The 19685-nt window shown below is 44.5% G+C and overlaps 2 protein-coding genes across 21 annotated transcripts in view; both read right to left on the bottom strand.

Annotated features, from left to right (window-relative positions):
- Positions 1–298: 298 nt before the first annotated feature.
- On the bottom strand, positions 299–12671 carry ubp1 (upstream binding protein 1). 4 transcript variants are annotated; one of them, XM_056415567.1, is made up of 17 exons: positions 12499–12671; positions 8402–8553; positions 7137–7213; positions 6929–7034; positions 6733–6839; positions 6427–6579; positions 6221–6331; positions 5125–5163; positions 4789–4896; positions 4398–4501; positions 4224–4320; positions 3900–3993; positions 3722–3812; positions 3500–3612; positions 3261–3403; positions 2623–2674; positions 299–2522 (listed from the first exon to the last, which is right to left on the bottom strand). In XM_056415567.1, exons 1-17 carry the CDS (start codon positions 12564–12566, stop codon positions 2485–2487), a joined length of 1653 nt encoding a protein of 550 aa, XP_056271542.1. In that variant the 5' UTR covers positions 12567–12671; the 3' UTR covers positions 299–2484. The 4 variants fall into 4 exon arrangements, with proteins under 4 accessions (XP_056271542.1, XP_056271535.1, XP_056271552.1 ...); XM_056415560.1 differs by lacking the exon at positions 12499–12671 and adding an exon at positions 11147–12180; XM_056415577.1 differs by lacking the exon at positions 12499–12671 and adding an exon at positions 8877–10825.
- A 1642-nt stretch (positions 12672–14313) lies between these two features.
- Positions 14314–19685, bottom strand: part of clasp2 (cytoplasmic linker associated protein 2) — a 53007-nt gene continuing 47635 nt past the window's right edge. For all 17 annotated transcript variants that reach the window (XM_056421931.1, XM_056421932.1, XM_056421937.1 and 14 more), the window contains 7 exons: positions 19485–19626; positions 17866–18061; positions 17569–17762; positions 17347–17475; positions 16397–16603; positions 16090–16206; positions 14314–15722 (listed from right to left, as the gene is read on the bottom strand). In XM_056421931.1, coding sequence (XP_056277906.1) covers positions 15645–15722; positions 16090–16206; positions 16397–16603; positions 17347–17475; positions 17569–17762; positions 17866–18061; positions 19485–19626 — 1063 coding nt within the window. In that variant the 3' untranslated portion in view covers positions 14314–15644. The remainder of the gene's footprint in view (positions 15723–16089; positions 16207–16396; positions 16604–17346; positions 17476–17568; positions 17763–17865; positions 18062–19484; positions 19627–19685) is intronic.

Genomic DNA, 19685 nt, shown 5'->3' with positions numbered 1-19685 from the left:
CCTCCCAATACTCAACAACTTCAACAGGCTATAGGACACGGGTTGCACTGCCTAATAATTCTGTAGCCCTATAGTTATGTGACGTGTGTCCACAGATTTTAGAGTGGGCCTTTTATTGTTGCTCTGTGTTTTTACGATGCTGTTTAATCAGCATCTTGATGATGGGAGCTTAAACAAGAGTTGCATTTATATTTCTGTTCAGTGTGAATTGCAGAAGAGCTTGGACAACCATGCCTCGAGTCAAAAACAACCCCATGCTACGATACAAAGAGAATATGTAATATAACAGGACACCAGAGAAAGTTATGAAATCATTTATTCCCAGCACATGTGGTTGTGTACATCTCCAGCATACGATACTGTGCACATGAGAAGCATCATCATTGACATTAGGCTGTACATTAACAGTGGTCACTTCTCCTGTCCACAGTCTCTCACTCACACACACACACACTCTCACACACACACACTTACACACTCAGTCATACAGACAGACAAGATGATTGGTCAGGCCTTCAGGGGACCAACGCTGCTCACCAGTGAGCCTGACTTGGTATCACATCCGCTCTGTCACCGAACAGTTCACTGTGCTGTGGTACTCGTGTCCTTGTAAACAGCACAAGAGCTACAGTCCTGGCTCTGGCGCACGGCGAGACAAAACATGGATGCTTTTTAGTCTCGACATTCTTTTTTGTGTGTGTCCTCCTCCTTCTAGGCGGGTAAGAAAAGTTTTGTGATTTCTCAGCGCAGACTTGGTCTCTAACATGGAAAAACAAGTTGCTCTATTGAACCAAATGACCCCCCCACTCCCTCCTTCCCCCATCTTCCACATGCTCTTTACTAAACAGCAAGCTAAACACAGTTTCATCAGACCAACAGGAAAAGGTTCATGACAACTACTGACATAATTAAGTTTTTTTCACAAGAACAAAAAAATGATGATACACATGCACACACATTCTGACACTTAGAGGCGTGCAAACTGTATGCACGGCCAGACTGTGTATCAAAATTAAAGGGGGTCAAGGAAACCAACGGCGAGTCTGAGGACCTGTGTGAGATTTCCTGTCACTTTTCAAATTGCACTCGAAACGACATGACCTGCACTTCCTGTGTTCAGCTACATTAAAAAAAAGGAGTTTGAAGATGGAGACGGAGATGCCGAAATGTTCTAGTCTACAGGATAAGACTATTAAAACCAGACGACCGCTGTGATACATTTCTACCAGCCTGCTGTGTGATGGGTTGTTTCTAGCAGGGCAGATCGTGGAAGGGAGTGTTTATTACCATGTACATGCAGCGCACAAGCAAGGGTTTTATTTTCCATCAGATCAATTCTATTAATGCGACTAATGACAAAGATCCAATGAGGCTTTTCCTAAATATAATAAAATAAAAGCCTATCAATCTAAAACCCGTTTGGTCCACATTATAGAAGGTTTTTGGATCGGCGTTAATGCTCTGCATGTCAGTCTTTCTATATTCTTGGCCACAATCCTAGAAGGCTAAACCAGTGTTTAAAGTCCACACAGAAAGCCAAGGAGTCAGAGACGAGGTGTTTGTGAGTAAAAAATTGAGCTAAAAAGCCAATATGGCACCAAAAACCAGTAAATTCAACGAGAGCATGAGAAACAGCTGCTCCTTAAATAAAGCATCAACTAAAAACAGTAAAAGCACAGGCTGAACATAAAGAGAGTGTCGTGTCACGTTAACAGACAGAGATATTGCAGGAAGTCTAAAATCACATGACTATGTGACGATAGTTACTCAGTCCGTCTGACAAAGTCCCGGAAGAAAATAATTAATGTTGGTGTAAAAATCCACAAATGATGCCATTTCCACAAATGTAGCTTGGATATTTCAGGGTCACCAAGCTTAGCTGATCAATAAATGGTTTATCAAGCCAACCTCGTCGAGAATGTTAAACAAGCCGAGTAAAATGTGGGACTCTCATTTAAGCGGGTTAGTATGTAGATCGCATGCCGTTCAGCAGTAACGGTTATCAAAATACTGGCCTTGTGCTGGTTGAGCGCGTTGTCTAAGAAGGGAAACGAGTGAGAAGGAAAATCTGATTTCGTTCTTGCTCCTGACGACCAAAACGTCACTCTCCCCTCTTTCCTGGAGCCCCGCCCCCCTCCCCTTATCGACATGGAATACATATAAAAAGACAAATAATAAAAACAAAATACATATATCATTATCTTTCCCCCAACACCATATCCTCGCTCCTCACCCCCCCGTCTCTCCTCTTAACTGAACTCCTCCATTAATAGTGTTTTCAATATGAAACAGTGGACACACCCATGTCAGATTCTAACATTTACATGGCTTTAGCGCAGCCGGGCTGCTTCCCATCGAGCGAGCGTTCAGAGAGAACGGGAGGACGTACGAGAGGACAGAGCGGAGGCCGGCAGAGAGGGACACAGGGAGGCTTCTGCTCCAAGACAGAGGGTGGAGTATTAGTGATGCCATCTGTCCCCCTAACTACTTCAGGATGAGATGGAGTCCTTCGCCCACTTCATCTGGAGAGGAAGACAAGTGTTAAGAACAAAGCCGAACGTTGTTGTCAAATGAAGGATTTAGTGAGCCTTGGCGCAGGCCGAACCGTGACTATGAGCTCACCTTTGACGGTGCTGATCAAAAAACAGCTCTCGTCAGGCAAGTTGTAAACCATCTAGAAACAAAACAAACAGCAAAAAGTGACGTATAAACGGATGAATAAACAGTGATTCTATGGTACTTTAGTGGTGACATAACATCACGTGTGATGCAGTACAGCACAGGTGAATATCTGAGTTGTTGTTCCTGGTCACACGGCGCACATCTCATATCTCCTCCTGTAAAGAGTCACTGCCTCAAACACTTTCCTGCCTTTTACTTTTGCCACTATAAAAAATTTAAAGCGGATATTAAATTAATATTTAAGAGTATGATGGTGATGTATTTGCATTTGTTAGCGGTCAGCATGTTAAGGGCACATGACAATCCATCATATCATAATAAGTGCAATATTTTGCAGATGTTATTAAATTGCTTATTTCTATTTTTGAGAGCCCACGTGAAAAGCATCTCAATAATAGCCGCGCAAGCATAGAGTTGGTAAGTAACCATGGTGATGGCTTTTCCTGCTCACAGAAGAGTTTTGAGTGTATCCCAGTTTACCAGTTTAATTATAACATCTCTCTTAATGAAGAGCCCTCCACAGTCGAGTGTGAAATGCTGAAGTGGAGCCGTGTGTGTGTGTGTGTGTGCGCTGGTACCTGGTCACTGAGCAGGATGTGGATGCCGGTCGGACCCTGTCTGTACACCTGGTTGATCGTTCCCAGTGGAAGGCTGCACACACACGCCATCTTGCGGATCAGTTCTGCAGCTGTGAGATCCTCTAGATACAGAGCATGATACACTACACAGAAACAGACCAGAAGAGAGGTAACTATTCACACACATGCACACACACACACCTCCATGGACTCACATGTCAAACACAGAGCTGGTTTACCGTGTAAACTAGAGGAAATGTCTCCATTTTCATTGGTGGCGTGTGTCTCCAGCAGGGGGCTCTCCTGGGGGGACTCCTGACAGACGTACACCGTCAACCTGGGACGCACTGACCTACACACAAACAGAATCATTAATGCACATGAACAGACTGGCCTCGTCCATAATGCTCATACCTTTCTCCCCCCCCCATACACACACAAACACACCCACACAAACACACCTGGATTTAAGTGCATTGAAGAGTCTGATCCCATCTGCTGGCCCACAAATCTGGACCAGGTCGTCTCGGGTTAGTTTCAATAAATCAGAACCTAGGCAACACGTTGGATAAGTCACTTGTAATATCACCGTGACAACATTACACCCATGATTCAGTGTGTTCGACAGTGTGCGTGTACCTGAGAAGTGAGAGAAGAGCCGTGTGTATGAGCTGAAGCGATTTTTCAGCAGCCATTTCTGTGCGTCCTGTATGGAGGCAGTGGGGCTCAGCTGCTGCAGACGGACACGAGACGCACACGGTGTCAACACACTTCCACACCTGGATCCAAATGTTACTTTACGCACTAGATCAGTCCCACTTCATATCCTACAATACAGCTGTTGTTATGTTTCCTTAGCTGCTGTCTGGTCTAACAATTATTTTCCATTGTTGGTTCAATAATTATGATGTCAAAATCAACACCCGTCTCCAGTTCTTTATTGAAAAACCGTACATTATTTACCTTTTCCACCAATTCATACAGGTGAGAAGAGTGGAGGCTAACCTCCGAGGTGCCATGGCTACCAGGGTCTGCCTGGTGATTGGGTGAGGACGAGTCACTAGAATACAATAAATGATAATTAAGAAGCGAGACCAACACAAACCTCATCTTAAAGCCACACACACACACACACACCTGTCTGGTACTGAGGAGGTTGTGTAGGTGGACAGCGGGGTGGAGGTGAAGGAGGGAGTAGCTGCCTGGTTGGGGCTGACATAGGCGTCTGGCCACGGAGAGCACTGAGGGGACACACAGATGCATAAATACACAATTAATCAGACTCGGTGGTTTAATAAACACTGTAGGCCAACTCCACAACAGAAAAAAGGCATAACGGTTGTGGAAAAGTCAAGGGTGGATTGGGAATTTAGCTTTGCACCGTCTCCACCCCACCCAATGTCAAATACATGGCATTAAAGTGTCTCCTTCGCAGCAGCTGAGGGTCTACTAGCTTCAGGCTGCAGCCAGGTGTCTACAGGGGGGCCGACTGTGGATGGAGTGATGGAGAGGGGAGCAGGGTGCTTACACTGCCTCTCTTGGCCAAGGAGTCGCCACAGTCAGCGGGAAGTGTCCGCTTGCTGGACTTTTTCAGCTCGTGGTCACCCGCATCCTCTATGATGGGTTCAAGCCTCGTCTACATACAGACACACAGCAGAGGTTAGCCAGCCAGCGACCAACACACAAACACAACCAATATCCTGCGGGCAGTCTCAGTGTGGCATACAAGTGTAGACAATTTAAAACTTGAATAATGCTTGAAATATGCTCCACCAATAAAAGCCATGACAAAAAATTGTAATCTATACTTGGTGATAACGACTTAACAGCCCAATCAAAGGAGTAGTGTTTCTGTATAGTTTACCATTTTGCTCTGATTTATTGTGGACGAGGGCCTCCTCTCCTGAAAAAAAGACCACCTTTACTTCTGGTGGAAAAAACAGCAGACTGTCTATTGTTTAGACCAAACCTGACCACGAGACGAGAGGCGTCAGGATCAAGGTGGCGTACCACCGTAGCTAGACGAGTAACAGTACTCTGGTCTGCATCTTAACATTACTGCCAACCACTTTCCAAAGCATACAACAAACCGTCTTCCAAGCAGCCAATCATGTCTACTCATGGTGCCGCTAATATACGTGAGACTTCCAACCTGCTTGAGACAGGTCATCCATCACATCCGTCACTCTGTTATGTCAAGTTGTATCATCATCATCACATTTTGATGCACTGCAGTTCAAGAGCAGATTGCTGTGGTGGTTTATTGATGTGCCTATGAGAAGCTCCCCCATCTAACATCAGCAACAGCACTTTACTTCAAGAGTTATATGCTGTGGGGAAATAAAAGAAAGAAAACAATAAGAATAGCAAAAGAATTTGTAAAAAAAAGTGTCATTTGAATTTGGTAGGTCCTTTTAAGGACTGCTGTTCGGTAGTTACAAGAAAATGTGTTTACTTCAATGGATTCATCCAATTTGGTTGGCAGAGAATGAACGGCAATTGTGACACAGGATAATCATCAGTAATTCGCCATCATAAAAACAAATGTCAAAAACTAGTTCTAACTTTATACATGCGATTTACTTCTTTTCTGTTCCACAACATTTAGAATGGATTATAAATGAGTTATTTTCATAGACTAAACGAGCAATTTGAAGACGTCCTCCTGAGCTTGGAAACATTAAAGTCTCAGCCCTACAATGGATGGTAAGAAAAACCTAAAGCACTCAGACGTTTGACAAGATGGTTGGCAGTGATGTAGAGCACCAGTATGGCCCTGTACCGCACACATCGTGGGCAACTTGGCAGGAATACATTTCACTTACTTGGGTGCATACATTTTAACATGGATAACCACCCAAATGAAAATAGGAAATGGATGCTTGCTCGTACTTTAGCCTAGTTTGTGCTAAAGCCATGTATCTGTAAGGCTCGACAGTCCGGAGCAGCTTCAGACTGACCTCTGACAGGATAGTGGTATCATAAGAAGGCTGGTACTTTTCCTTCTCTGGAGGAGAGCGTTTCTCCATCTTCTCCCGGTCGGTCTTTTGCTTACGGTCCGCACCTTTTGGCTAAAGAGGAAGCACCGAAGAAGAGCAAGACGGAATTAATTGATGACGCATGTGGGGGGTGTAACACCTTCCCCGATGACAGAATGAGTGTGTACCTTAAAGACTTTGATTTGGCAGGAGGCCGAGTGGAGGTGCTCAGTGTACTCTCCACAGTCTCCCTGGGCGAACGTGTCGAGCTGGATCCTGAAGGGGACGCCCTTCTCGCCGCCGTGCTTCCTCGGAGTGAACTCTGTGCTGATGCAGTGCACCTGCAGACAGCAGGACACGAGAGCACAGCCGAGAGCTAAATATGAGTTTCATGTGGAAATTCACATGCTCTTCCAACAGATGGCACAAAAGAAACCTCTGTGTGTGTGTGTGTGTGTGTGTTGCTTGCGTGAATGAGTGTGTGTGTGTGTTACCTGCACAAAAACAGAAGTTCTTTTGTTCATGTCCCACAGGAACTCTGCAGCGTTAAGCTGGGAGGGGTGAGTCTTTGGCTCCACAATGCCCACTGACATGGGGATATCTGCCTCACACATAGACACACAGATATTTGAACTCCAAATCACACACATGGGACGGTTTAAGTAAACATTTCTCGCCAGGCTTCATTACCGATGTCAAGGAGACGGTCGCCAGGGCGATTCCACTTCCAGCCCTCGAGCTGCTGGTGCTCAGTGTACTGCAGCCGGCGGTCATGAAACACCACACGCACTATGCTCTACACATACACACACACACAAACACACACACTTCGGTAAAAGGTGCATTTGACCCAAGAAGTACACGTTTTTCCCCCCTCCAGCTGTGAGGATCCTCTCACCTTCACCATCTTGTTGTTGAGCTCCGGTAGCTCTTCTGGCTTCCTGTTGTCCAACAAACGCACCTCGTAAGACTGGCCTGAGGAAGAGAGAGATCACCTTAAGGATCACTTAAGGCAGCAAAAATCAGAAAGGAAATTATAGTAGATTAGGTTATTATTTTAGGTATTTAAGGTATTATTATTTTACTTTTAATGTAAATGTTGTTTTCAAAGTCTAAGTGTTTTTGTGATAATTGATCATGCTGTACTGCATTTTATGTATTTGTATTGTAATGTTTTTTTGCCTGGACCCCAGGAAGAATAGTCTCCACTACGGTGTAGACTAATGGGGATCCTTAATAAACTAAACTAAACTAAACCAAATCAACACTAAGACAAATCGTGTGAAAAAAGAGAGCTACTAAAAATGTAACATGGAAGTGAATGTAACTATTTAATGGCAGCCTCAGAAAGGAGTTTTTGTGTAATTTAGGTAGATTCCATTTCATGTTTTATTGCACATTATATGGTTTGACATTGTACAATTATAAAGACTTAAATGTCTTCACGAAGCTCTCGGTTTCCAACATATTGCTTTCAAGGAAAGCCCCTTTGCACTGTGTGATTTTGGGTTGTCCCAGACAAAAGTTGACAATTGGAGAGAAATCTTGCTTTTGGATTGTACTGCGAGACTGACCACCAACCGACAGCCGATTAAGTAAACAAGTCAGCAGTTCCATATCGCCTTCTTTTCCCACTCCTCTTCTTTTAATACCTTTTGATGCACGGGAGTGCCAGCACTGACGGCAAACCTTGTTTCACCATGTTTTCAAAATATAAGAGTGCTGCAGAAGGATGACGCATGTGGATGACATCTCTGTTCTTCTACCGTTTTAGTGTCATTCACATAGTGGAGCAAGTATTCATCGCATCATCTGATTGTGGTATATTTGGTGTCAACATGGGCTGGGCACTTGTACGTGCACGACACAAATATACTAAAAACGACTGCATTCATTTCACTAAAAAGGTAATCATCATGTTGGTAAGTTTTTATTGGGAAAATGCCAGTTTCTCCATTTGCGTGAATCCCTTTTCGTGCTATTAAATAAATACAAAAGATGCCACATTTAGAGACATATGTTGGAATCACCTGAGTGACCAGATACAGGTGGCATGTACTCTATTTTACTGTGACACAGACAGTGTGGCTACTGGAACTGGTTATCCTGTGAAAACTTGAGTACAACCCAAACCTTCTTGAGTGCATGTATTGGGAGTCTCACCTTGGTTCAGGTACGTGAGCGTCTCGTCGTGCAGCTTGACAGCAGGCGAGGTGGCGGCGCACAGCACATACTGGAATGGGGGGTTTTTGGTCTCGCCTTCAGGAGGAAGGCTGGAGTCCTCCTGCTTGAATATCGGCAGAGCCAGCACATCGCTGAGAGAAGCAGAAGAAAGAGGAGAGAAACAGACAACGTCAGCATGGATGTGATGCAGTAACAAAGGCAACAAAACCAAAAAATTAAAGAACGACAGCTTCAAAATTGTCCATGAATGGCTTAATCTGTGCATCTGGCCCCTCAATAGAGAACGTTTACATAAAGTTCTACGCTTTTATTGAATCTCCAATTCCATCCTGATGGCAACACCATCACCATTCCTTAAAGCAGGTTTTCCCACTTTGCGGTAATTTGTAAACATATATGAAATTGGTTCGTGCCAACTGTTGCATGCACCACTTTTGTCATGACAATACTTTACCTCATCATAGAGTGGAATTATTAAATGGATCGGCTTATTTTAGAAGGAGTGATGAAGGCTCTCCATTGATCAAATGGCTCTCCTATTATATATGCATGAGGCCGCGGTGATTAATGAACAAAAACACCCAGATAGCCTGAGCTGCTGACACACACGATCTTTCACACTTGGCAGCCACTCCAGACAACCAGCCCGTCCTCGGCTCACCCTGACAAATGCTGCATGAGTGTCAACCGGTGCACAGTGAACTTGAGCGTGTGTGTGTGTGTGTGTGTGTGTGTGTGGATCTTAGGGGGCTGTGCAGGAAAGGAGTCTTATCTATTCAAACAAATGCAGAACATCGAATTACCTGGAAAACGTTCTGTCAAGCCATGAGGCCGCTTTAAACCAAGCTAAACGTAAAATAAATCAAATTGTCAATTTCAAGACATTCCTGCACGATTTATTCAGTCTCAAATCACTTGCTGCTGTGTTTTCTCTGCAGAGTTGGTGCCCAGATAAAACCAACCTGGGTGACACATCCCTGTGAAGCCCCAATTCCCAGGAAAACTACATCTGCTTCCTGAAATTTGAAGTGGTTTCACTAAAACACACATTCTGTTCCTACCAGCTGCTGACGCCAAACATGCCCCACAAACCTACAGATAGCACTACTCCTGAAGCTACGGCACTCCTTTTTTCTCTCTGACTAAATAATTTACGTGCATGTCACCAATCAAGTATTGGGAAACTTGCAGACCCTCCGAAGAGACGGACGCACACTTGCGTCACACACGGATAAATGCTCGCTTAAAGCAGATGGTCAAGGAGGCAGCTGATATGACACATGCAGGTCCTGGAGGATTAAATGTCAACACCCCACGTTACACCGACACATTATTAATTAGTAGTGCCGACCTACAAAAGATGCCACATTTAGGGGGAAATGTTGGAATCACCTGAGGGACCAGAAACAGGTGGCATGTACTTGATCATTGTGACACAGGCTGTGTGGCTACTGGAGCTGGTTATCATGTGAAAACGTGAGATACGACAGTGTTCCAAAACATACCAGCACTGGCAATAGTGATACCAAAACATTTTTTTACAACTATAGTTTGTGTTATATAAACAAGTGTGTGAAATTGAAGGATGAACATCTAACATGTCATGACAGCTGGACCGACCATGCTGCTGAGGAGGATTGTGCCAGCAGCAACTTAGATTGACTTGTTGAGAAATCTGAAAACCATTCTTCTATTTTTGTGGAGTTGTGTCAAGAGTTAGAATTGAATGCTTTGTCAGGTTGATAGGTTTGTGTGTTTTTGACATAACATGTCTATGTATAAATCAGTACATTTTTCCGATTCCCAACAATATCTTTAGGGAAAGGTGAATGGTATTTAACACTGACACATTATGCAGTTGATATAAAAGTAGTAGTCGTGTAACTGAACATTAATAATCATTGATCATAACTCTGAAATACATATTGTTTCTTACATTATTACTGCAGCAGTCAATTCTTAAAGAAAACTATTTCATTTTAGTTCCAGAACGATGGTCGAATGTTTCCACCTTAAAGTAAATTACCTCTTTTAGGAGCAAACCATACCCACATCAGACCCATCACCTTGCACAGTGCGACAACCTTTTCTTTCCACACACGACTGATCTTTAGAAACAAAGCCAGAGACAAGTTCTAATATTGCCAGTCTGAGGGGCCAAAACAAGGCATTTCTGCAGACTTTGCCTTGTTTTCTTGACATGTACACAAAGTGTAGGTCTATTTTTGGCAACACAAACATAACCCGGGGACCAACATGACCTGATATGACGCATGTGTCCCTCACACTACAACACGTGTCCTTTTCTTTGGTGAGGTTAAGATGATTTAATCTTTGTCTGCCCGACCGTGGCACCCTGCGATGTATGCCCTACTCCAAATCCCAAAACAAAGAGAAGCCATCACACTCCGTATACAAAGGGAATCACACACACACACACACACACACACACACACACACACACACACACACACACACACACACACACACACACACACACACACACACACACACACACACACACACACACACACACACACACACACACACACACACACACACACACACACACACACACACACACACACACACACACACACACACACACACACACACACACACACACACACACACACACGAGGGTGCGTAGTGTTAACACTGCTCTCCATCGAACCGCTAATGCGTTCGGAAGGTGGGTTTGGCGTGGTGACTCCGGACTCTGACCTCATGCTGTAGGCTCCGGCCCCCAGCTCCTGCCCGATGCCGGACAGGCTGGCGTCAAAGTCGTGCACCAGCCCCGACTCTATGCTGGCGTCGTCCATCTTCAGTACCCAGGCCATTGGCCCCAGCTCCTTGTCCTCGGCTTCCACTCGGAGGGCCGCCAGCTTGTTGCTGGTGCGGGAGTTCGGCTAACGAGGAAGTGGGCTCTGCAGCTTCTGAGTGACACCGTGAGAGGAAAGTTATGCTGCTAGCCCGTTAGCCGCTGCTGGGCGAGCGAATCGGTAGCTTTCCACAGAGACCGGATGCATCGCCATATCTCCACTCGGGGCACGTTTGACAACACGGTGCTCCACTGGGTGATTGTCTGATAGTAACGACACGTTAACGTGCACTCGGCTAGCAAATGTTAGTCGTGACTAAAGGTGCGAGCCGATTGTCAGCATGCTAACGTTAGCTAACGACTAACTAGCTTAGCAAAAGGCAGCTTACGCTGCACCCATCCGCCCCGATGTTACCGGGTCTCCGAGCAGTCTAGTTCACGTTAGCACAACGAGATGCAACAATCCGAAAGACGGTTTAGTTCTTGTCCACACGGCTCATCCCACTCGGCGTCCACACGGCTGATGCTACCGAGCTATCCGGCTAACTAGCATCAAGTTATCTTGCTTTGAATCACTCGCGTGACCTCAGGGTCTCATTCGACGCGCCCTGAACCGCCCCGACCCGCTCTCCTCTTCTCATAGCGATGCTAGAATCACCGCTACGGCTCCCGCGCCTCGAGACGCAGTCCTTTGACCATCCAAAGTGCAACGGTTGACACAAAACAAGGCATCAACATGGCTCCCTCGGCGTACGGACTGTCGCTCCGTGAAGCCTGCGCCGCTGCCACCGCGAGCCTCCAGGAAGGATGCGGGGGTGGCGCTCAGCCAATCAGTGGCCGTGCTCTGCAGTCAGCGCAGGGGGATCAGCCAATCAGAAACCTCGGAGCTTCCGTCATTGTGTCCAACTGTACTTCCACTCCGCCTCCCAGAAAGTATGAAACATGCATTTGCAATGACTGTAAACAACAACAACAACAACAGCTAACTAGATACTTTGAAAGCAATACTGTAGATATATGCAACCCTCTTATGTAATAAACATAGGCTACACAGTGAAATGGCGTATTGGCCCACACATAAAAAACGGTACCAAAATTGCTATTAATTAACATATATATGTCAATTTAAAAGTATATTATAATGAATAGCTACTTTGGTAACTATCACCATTTTGGCAATAGAATAGAGAATATAAACATAATCGAGGCCATAAAGTAAATAAACATTTCCGGTTTAGGTTCACGAGGTTCGTACCGTGTGTAACTGCTGCCACCGGGTTCCGGGACTCTGAAGTGTTCCGTGTAGGGCTGCCAGAACAACATCGTGTCTCACCAACAGACTCAGGTCAGAACCGAGGAGTCTCGAACAGGAGCTCCTCTCTGTTTCATGTCAGGTTCAAGATACGTTGCATAATCTGGTTGCAGGAGTGTTGTCTGGTCAATAATTATCCAGCGGTCGGACCCTGGACGTGGCGCGCGGAGTTTTTCCGAGGAGGGTACACGCGCTATTTTTGCCCAAGTGGGACGACCCGCCTCAGGACTTTAATTCCTGTCCCTCACTGGCTTCTTCTCACACACTTCTGCACATGGTCAACACACAATAGTCAGACTTACATGTAAAACAGTCAAGAACAAACAGAATTAACCAATATTTGCAGACTGACCCATTTTAGTGTTACATCATAATATGTTATTGGATTGTTGCGCATTAATGTGAAAGTGGAGTTATTTAGTTTGGAAGAGTTAAAAAGTACTTTCTATGCTGGGTACTTTATAACAATGTAGGCTGCCAGCCTTTATACCCTGTTCTGTATCCGAGATCCTCTTCAGTGTCTTCTTAATTTACAGCTTCGAGGAAACGACGCATACATGAAATTCATCATTAGCTTCAGCAGGAGCGATGTTGCATAAGGATTCATCCCTGGGTCAGTAAAACAAAGAAAAATAGTTCAATTCAATTCAGTTTATTTGTATAGCCCAATTTCACAAATTACAAATTTGTCTCGGAGTGCTTTACAATCTGTACACAGACATCCCTGCCCCAAAACCTCACATCGGATCAGGAAAAACTCCCAAATAACCCTTCAGGGGGAAAAAAAGGGAAGAAACCTGGAGGAGAGCAACAGAGGAGGATCCCTCTCCTAGGATGGACAGATGCAATAGATGTAATGTGTACAGAAGGACAGATTTAGAGTTTAAATACATTCAATGAATATGACAGAGTGTATGAATAGTTCATAGTAGGCATATTCCACGATGGAGACCTCCACGATCCATCAGGCAGATGGCGGTAGAGGCGGAGTGGGCGGAGTCTCAACAGGACAGTGACGTAGTCAGTAGCAGGAATTCCACGACCCAGACCTCAATGATCCATCAGGCAGATATGATCTATGCCGTCTCATAGGGTCCGATGACCCCATGAGACGTGAAGTCAAAAGGACTCCGGGGAGAAAGCAGAGTTAGTCACGTGTGATTGAGAGATGAAAATTCATCCCGAAGGAGAGAAAAGAGGAGATAGGTGCTCAGTGCATCATAAACGTCCCCCGGCAGCTATAAGCCTATAGCAGCATATCAAGGGGCTGGACCAGGTGAACCTGATTCAGCCCTAACTATAAGCTCTGTCAAAGAGGAAAGTCTTAAGTCGACTCTTAAATGAGGTGACTGTGTCTGCCTCCCGGACTGAAGGTGGAAGCTGGTTCCATAAAAGAGGAGCTTGATAACTAAAGGCTCTGGCTCCCATTCTACTTTTTAAGACTCTAGGAACTTCAAGTAGTTCCGCATTTAATGAGCGTAGCTCTCTAGTGGGGCAATATGGTACTACAAGCTCCTTAAGATATGATGGAGCATCACCAATCAAGGCTTTGTAGGTCAGGAGAAGAATTTGAAATGTGATTCTTGGTTTTTCGGGGAGCCAGTGCAGAGCAGCTAGTGCAGGAGTGATGTGATCTCTTTTCTTAGTTTTAGTGAGAACACGAGCTGCAGCATTCTGGATCAACTGGAGTTCTATCCACCCTTTCACCATAGGGCTCTTTTCCACTGCAAAAAAACTGAAGACAAAGTGCTCACCATGATCTGTACAAGTTCTTTATTGTAATGTAAGCACAGCTTTGTAAATGCACGGAGGAAACACAACAGTGAAAACTAGAATGTTACAAGAGGAAGGAAAGAAAGACACGATGAAGAGGACAAGAGAGAAGGGTGACATGACGATTGGTTTTCAGAGCTGTAAATAATACATTTAAATTTCTCAGCAGAGAAAAAATATGTGAGAGAGAGAGACTACGGCTAGCACAACAGAGAGAAAATAAAAACAAGGATGGGCACATGAACTCTCCTAAATGACAGTTATGGGATATTCCATTGTAATATCATATATAGATACATATCCACTATGTGATAATGCGCTGTGTCTTGTCATACTTCATATAGTAAGCAGCGCGCACCCATCTTCCTCCCCATGTTGCCCATAAGTGGAGTGAACCAAGAAGGGCTGGGAGAAACGGATGACACCATGAATTTTTCTGAAAGGGGCAGACATTGTTCACATTAATTTAAAACCCCTGTCACACGATTATGACTGTCGATCAAACTCCAATAAAACACATCTTTTGTAATTTAGTCTCATGCATAGCCAAGCACAAAACACCTCCTCCACTTTGTCTTCACTGTGAGCAGGATGACCCACTGTGACTGTGCTGGGAACGGTTGGTTGGTCGTACCTTTTAGACTAATCAGCACCTTTTTTTTAAAGTGTGTGTGTGTGTGTGTGTGTGAGAGAGAGAGAAAATACCAGACATTAAAAACTGCTGTGGTAAAACCTCATGGCGTAAAATAATTCAAACCATGTCACAATGTAAATGTACATTCCTGTCCACCTGGCCCCGGTTACTCACTGTTAAAAAAAAAAAACACAAGACGGCACCATTCGTTCGTCTCTGGCCTGTTCCATGAACCGTACCCCCTTAAAATGAGAACCATGCAAATGCATTTCTTGTTGACATCAAGATGTTACGCAGAGGAGAGACTGTAGTGTTCGGGATAGAGACATTTCATATCTTCATCCTTGAGTGATCAGTGACCAACCTGGGTGTGACTGAACGTGTGTTTTCGATTATATTTACGGGTTCAGCTCCGTTTGAGAGATCAGGGTGGATCCTCAGCGATGGTCAGAATAACTACACCACAACTCCCATCTTGTCGTGGGGAAGGAAATGTATGCGGACGGTGTGTACCTCTGTGTGCGTTTGTGTGTGTGTGTGTGCCAATCTGCTGGCCAACAGTTCTCTCCGGTGTAAGTGTTAGGATGTCTGTTTGTTCTCGGCCTGTGTGGGTGTGAGATCATGAACTGATGTTTATGGTAGGTGGGCGGAGCTGGAGTTCTGTGGGAGTGCGCTGCGTCTCCTATAGGCCCTCAGACGGAGGTTCACTGCCGCTCGAGCCAGACTGGGCGCGCTTGATGTACAGATTCAACAGCTTCAGCTGCAGACAGGAAAACAAAAAGTATGTTTCTCTAGAGGTTGAAAGGAAGTCATACATGGTGAACGTCTGGATGGCAAGCTCAAAACCGTGCATGTATTAGTTTCAATAGAGACATTATAAAGTTATAGAGCTATGACTTTGTATAAAATTAAAATAAAAGACCACACTGGTCTGTCTCTAGAACACGTAAAATGTGTTAACTCCCATTTATTTTGTGTTCAACACTGATTTCAACCTGTTAAATACGTCCTAACTTGCCATGTAAAAACATAAGGAACTTGCATGGCTACAGAAATGAGAAACTACACATTTTAAGCCGACTGGCTTGTGCTTAGTACTCCTTTCAAATGCTAATGGACCCGGTTACCTTGCTGCCGGAGAGTTGGTTGAGGTGCGGTTTGAGGTCCTCTCCGATCACTGCATAAATGGCCACCAAGCAGAACACACTGGCTTTCCTTACACTGCTCTCAGAGTTGTCGTAACCCTGTTCAAAAAGACACAATAGATTACAAACCTGCAGGACACTTTGTTCAAAACAAAGGAGTGATGCATGAATTTGTGGGGGGTGTTTGAGGACAGGAGGTGCATTAGTTTTACCACCATAAAAACAAATAAGTTTTAATATAATACGCCTATCGTGCTGGATCGTGACTTTCTGTCTGTGTGTGTGCTACCTGTATGAGTCCTGGCACTATCTCAGGCAAGAGGCTCATCAGGCCCTCGCGGGGAACCCTCTCCACTACTTTGGTCTGCATCTTGATGGCAGCCAGGTTGATGGGGTAGTCGGCTGACTGGATAATGGGACACAACACCTTGACACACTGGTCGGGACTGATGGACAAGGCCAACATGGCTGCCGTCTCCTCTGCTGCTCGTACCACCTGCAGGAACACACAAAGTTCATCAGTGCTACAGCTGTCAACGAATAGTCTTAATTCATATTTATATATGAACATGACAAAACAACAACAACAGCTATCCATATTTGACGGAAAAAAACAACCCTGCGCAATAAAAGCGCTGCATGACGCGTCACAATGTGTTGTTCATTGATTGAAGGAATAATATATATTTCAATAACAACTGCAATAATCATTTGAAATATATATCATCAATTCATAATCATGCGGAAGATGTTTTTATCCAGTTCAACACTGTAATTGGAATGTTATATATTCTTCATTGTATTCTCTTTGACACTATGTGAAAGAGACTGACTGATAACAAAGGACAGGAGGAAGACTGATTGATAGGCGTTATAAATCCCAGGATATCTCAATGTTTACTCATCAAGGGGCCTGATCATTTGATTACTCATAAAAGGACCTGAAGACAAAAGTCTCCTTCTGGATCCTCTTTGTTGTTGTTGTTTCCCTTAAATACACAGTGTTTCAATGACTCTTCAGTTCACCCTTGGCAGACTCCTGAGGGACCCATGTAACGGGGACTCTTCTTGCAAAAATAAATGATGAGTTCTGGTTCTTCGATATTCGTCATTTCAGTTTAAAAAGACTCAACCTTGGGTGGGGACAACATTTGCCGTTTGATTATTCATTTAGAAGCTAAAGAATAACTTTTGCACCATTTCTTCAACTCCCTGAAGTCCTTATGATAAAAAACATACCTCCTTGTGAGGGTCTTTGTGAGCCTCCAGGGCCTTCATGATGGTGAGCTCTGCGTAGTTTTTGAACCTCCATGGCTGCTTGCTGAGAATCTCTCTCAGCACCCGCAGAGCTAGCGTTCGGATCACATGCTGGGAGAATTTCAAGGATAAAGTTTAAAAGAAAGTAGTTTGCCTTGGCCTATTTGTATAGTGTTACCACAGAAAGGCAGCCGGTGTGTGTACCTCTCTGTCGCCCATCGTTTCCAGCAGCAGCAGCAGGATGGTCTTGAAATGTTCGTCCCACACCTGCAGGGTGTTCTCGCGAATCAGCTTCAGCAGGTCGCGCAGCGCTGTCTTCCTCTCCTCAATGCGCTCGTTGTGATTGGACAGCTCTTTCAGCAGCTCGGCCACCAGCTCCGATTGGTCGAGGCTGCTGTCTGTTAAGAGACAATAGACAAGCAGATGGGACGATTATGGCATGATTTGTTTTGATTGGTGCAGTGTGTGTCTGTGTTGTTGTGTCAGAATGTGTTTGTGTACCATCAGTGGGATGCTCAGAGTCGTCCATGCTGGTGTCTTTGCGGCTGTGTTTGAAGGGAGAGTCTGAGAAGTGCTCGCGGGCCCCTCGGGGGCTGGAGGAAAGCAGGGGGGTGTTGAGGAGGGACGTCTTGTTGTCCAGAGCCATGCGGCCTCCTTCCACAAAGTCTGACACTCTGCCGTCTGTCCCGCTGTCCCCCTGCAGAGATGAAATCAGAAAAGTCATCAACAATTTCACACTGTAGTCAAAAAGGGATTTGCTTTCCCGATTGTTGCACCTTCTTGTTTTTTTTGTATATTTACACTCAAACCACTAAACGCCACAATCTGAGTGGTGGTTTGATAAGTCAGGTGCACTGTGTCTCGCAGGCTGAAGACATGGGGGCTGGTTAGATTTCATATGCATCTCATAGGGAAAAGTCTGAAGTCACACCCCTGTAATAGAGTACACGTGTCCTTTAGGTCGGGGGCAGGGGTCACTGAGGTACTGCAGAGAGCTGATACAGCGCCTGAAGCCATACATCTGGACTGAACAAGAAGAGTAACTCAGGACCAATTTTAAATATTAAAAGGGGAAGTTATTGTTTAGAAAATCCTCTGTGATTTTCAAAATCATAACAGACCATACTTTTTTAAATTAGTGGCTGTAGAGGATTAAGTTCACAGCCATTAGTGTCATAAATACTCAATGTATGTCTCTCATAAACACTTAATGTATGTCTCAGTTTCCACACTGCAGGGGGAGTTGTGTAACAGATCACATTTCAGGGTCACAGTTATTGTAGCGAGCTATGTTTGTGCGTGTGTGTGTTTAAACCTTTGCAAATCATGGAAAACATGCAGCAAGGATAAACAAGACAAGGAAAACACTGATAACTGCTGAACAACACCAAGAACTGATGAACTCTAAGAACTGATGAACACCAAGAACTGATGAACACCAAGAACTGATGAACACCAAGAACTGATGAACTCTAAGAACTGATGAACTCTAAGAACTGATGAACTCTAAGAACTGATCAACTCTAAGAACTGATCAACTCTAAGAACTGATCAACTCTAAGAACTGATCAACTCTAAGAACTGATCAACTCTAAGAACTGATCAACTCTAAGAACTGATGAACTCTAAGAACTGATCAACTCTAAGAACTGATGAACTCTTAAGAACTGATGAACTCTAAGAACTGATGAACCTTCCTACCACTTTCCACAAGGCCTCTAAACATTATATTTGCAGCAGTGTTCTGCTTAGGTTTCAACAGTTGGCTCCTTTCCAACAAGCAAAAGTGTGAAACTAACTTGTTGGTGTTTCATGAAAGAATTCCTAAAAGTTGGCAGCTTGGTTGCTTTTACGTTTACTCTTCAACCTTATGCTGCTTGTACATCATGGCTGCTGTGTTTCACACAAACCTCTGTAAATGTTTCACACTTGTTTTCACTCAAGGTCATGTCACCATCCCCAGAAAATGTAACGGTGTGTCAAATTGCACTTAAACCAAAAGGTGTTGCCAAGAATCACAGAGAAATATTTTACATCAGCAACCATATCAGCCTGGAGACATATACACATATATAAACTTACGTAAACACATTCAACATCCATCAGTCTGCTCCACTCACCTCCTCTCCCTCCCGCCGGTGGACCGGTTCATTCATGTCCTCCTGGCTGCGGACGCTAAAGTTCTGGATCGCCTCAGTGACACCTTTCAGTGAGCTGTAGATGTCCTCTGAGTTCATGTTCTCCGTGTCGTAGTCAAATGCACTACACACACACACACACCAAAATTGAAAATTCACATCAAAACAACAAAAACTGTAGTG

The sequence above is a fragment of the Pseudoliparis swirei genome, chromosome 1, assembly GCF_029220125.1.
Source record: "Pseudoliparis swirei isolate HS2019 ecotype Mariana Trench chromosome 1, NWPU_hadal_v1, whole genome shotgun sequence".
NCBI classification, from domain to species: Eukaryota; Metazoa; Chordata; class Actinopteri; order Perciformes; family Liparidae; genus Pseudoliparis; species Pseudoliparis swirei.
Note: the sequence above shows the minus strand (reverse complement) of the source record. Positions and strands in the feature narration are given on the sequence as shown.

Coding starts and splice junctions, on each gene's coding strand:
- ubp1 (XM_056415560.1), bottom strand. CDS start 11,262: ATGGCCTGGGTACTGAAGATGGACGACGCCAGCATAGAGTCGGGGCTG. Junction 4,897..5,124: donor CAATAAATCAGAGCAAAATG/GTAAACTATACA, acceptor GTCTGTATGTAG/ACGAGGCTTGAACCCATCAT. Junction 3,613..3,721: donor TTCAATGCACTTAAATCCAG/GTGTGTTTGTGT, acceptor GTTTGTGTGTAG/GTCAGTGCGTCCCAGGTTGA.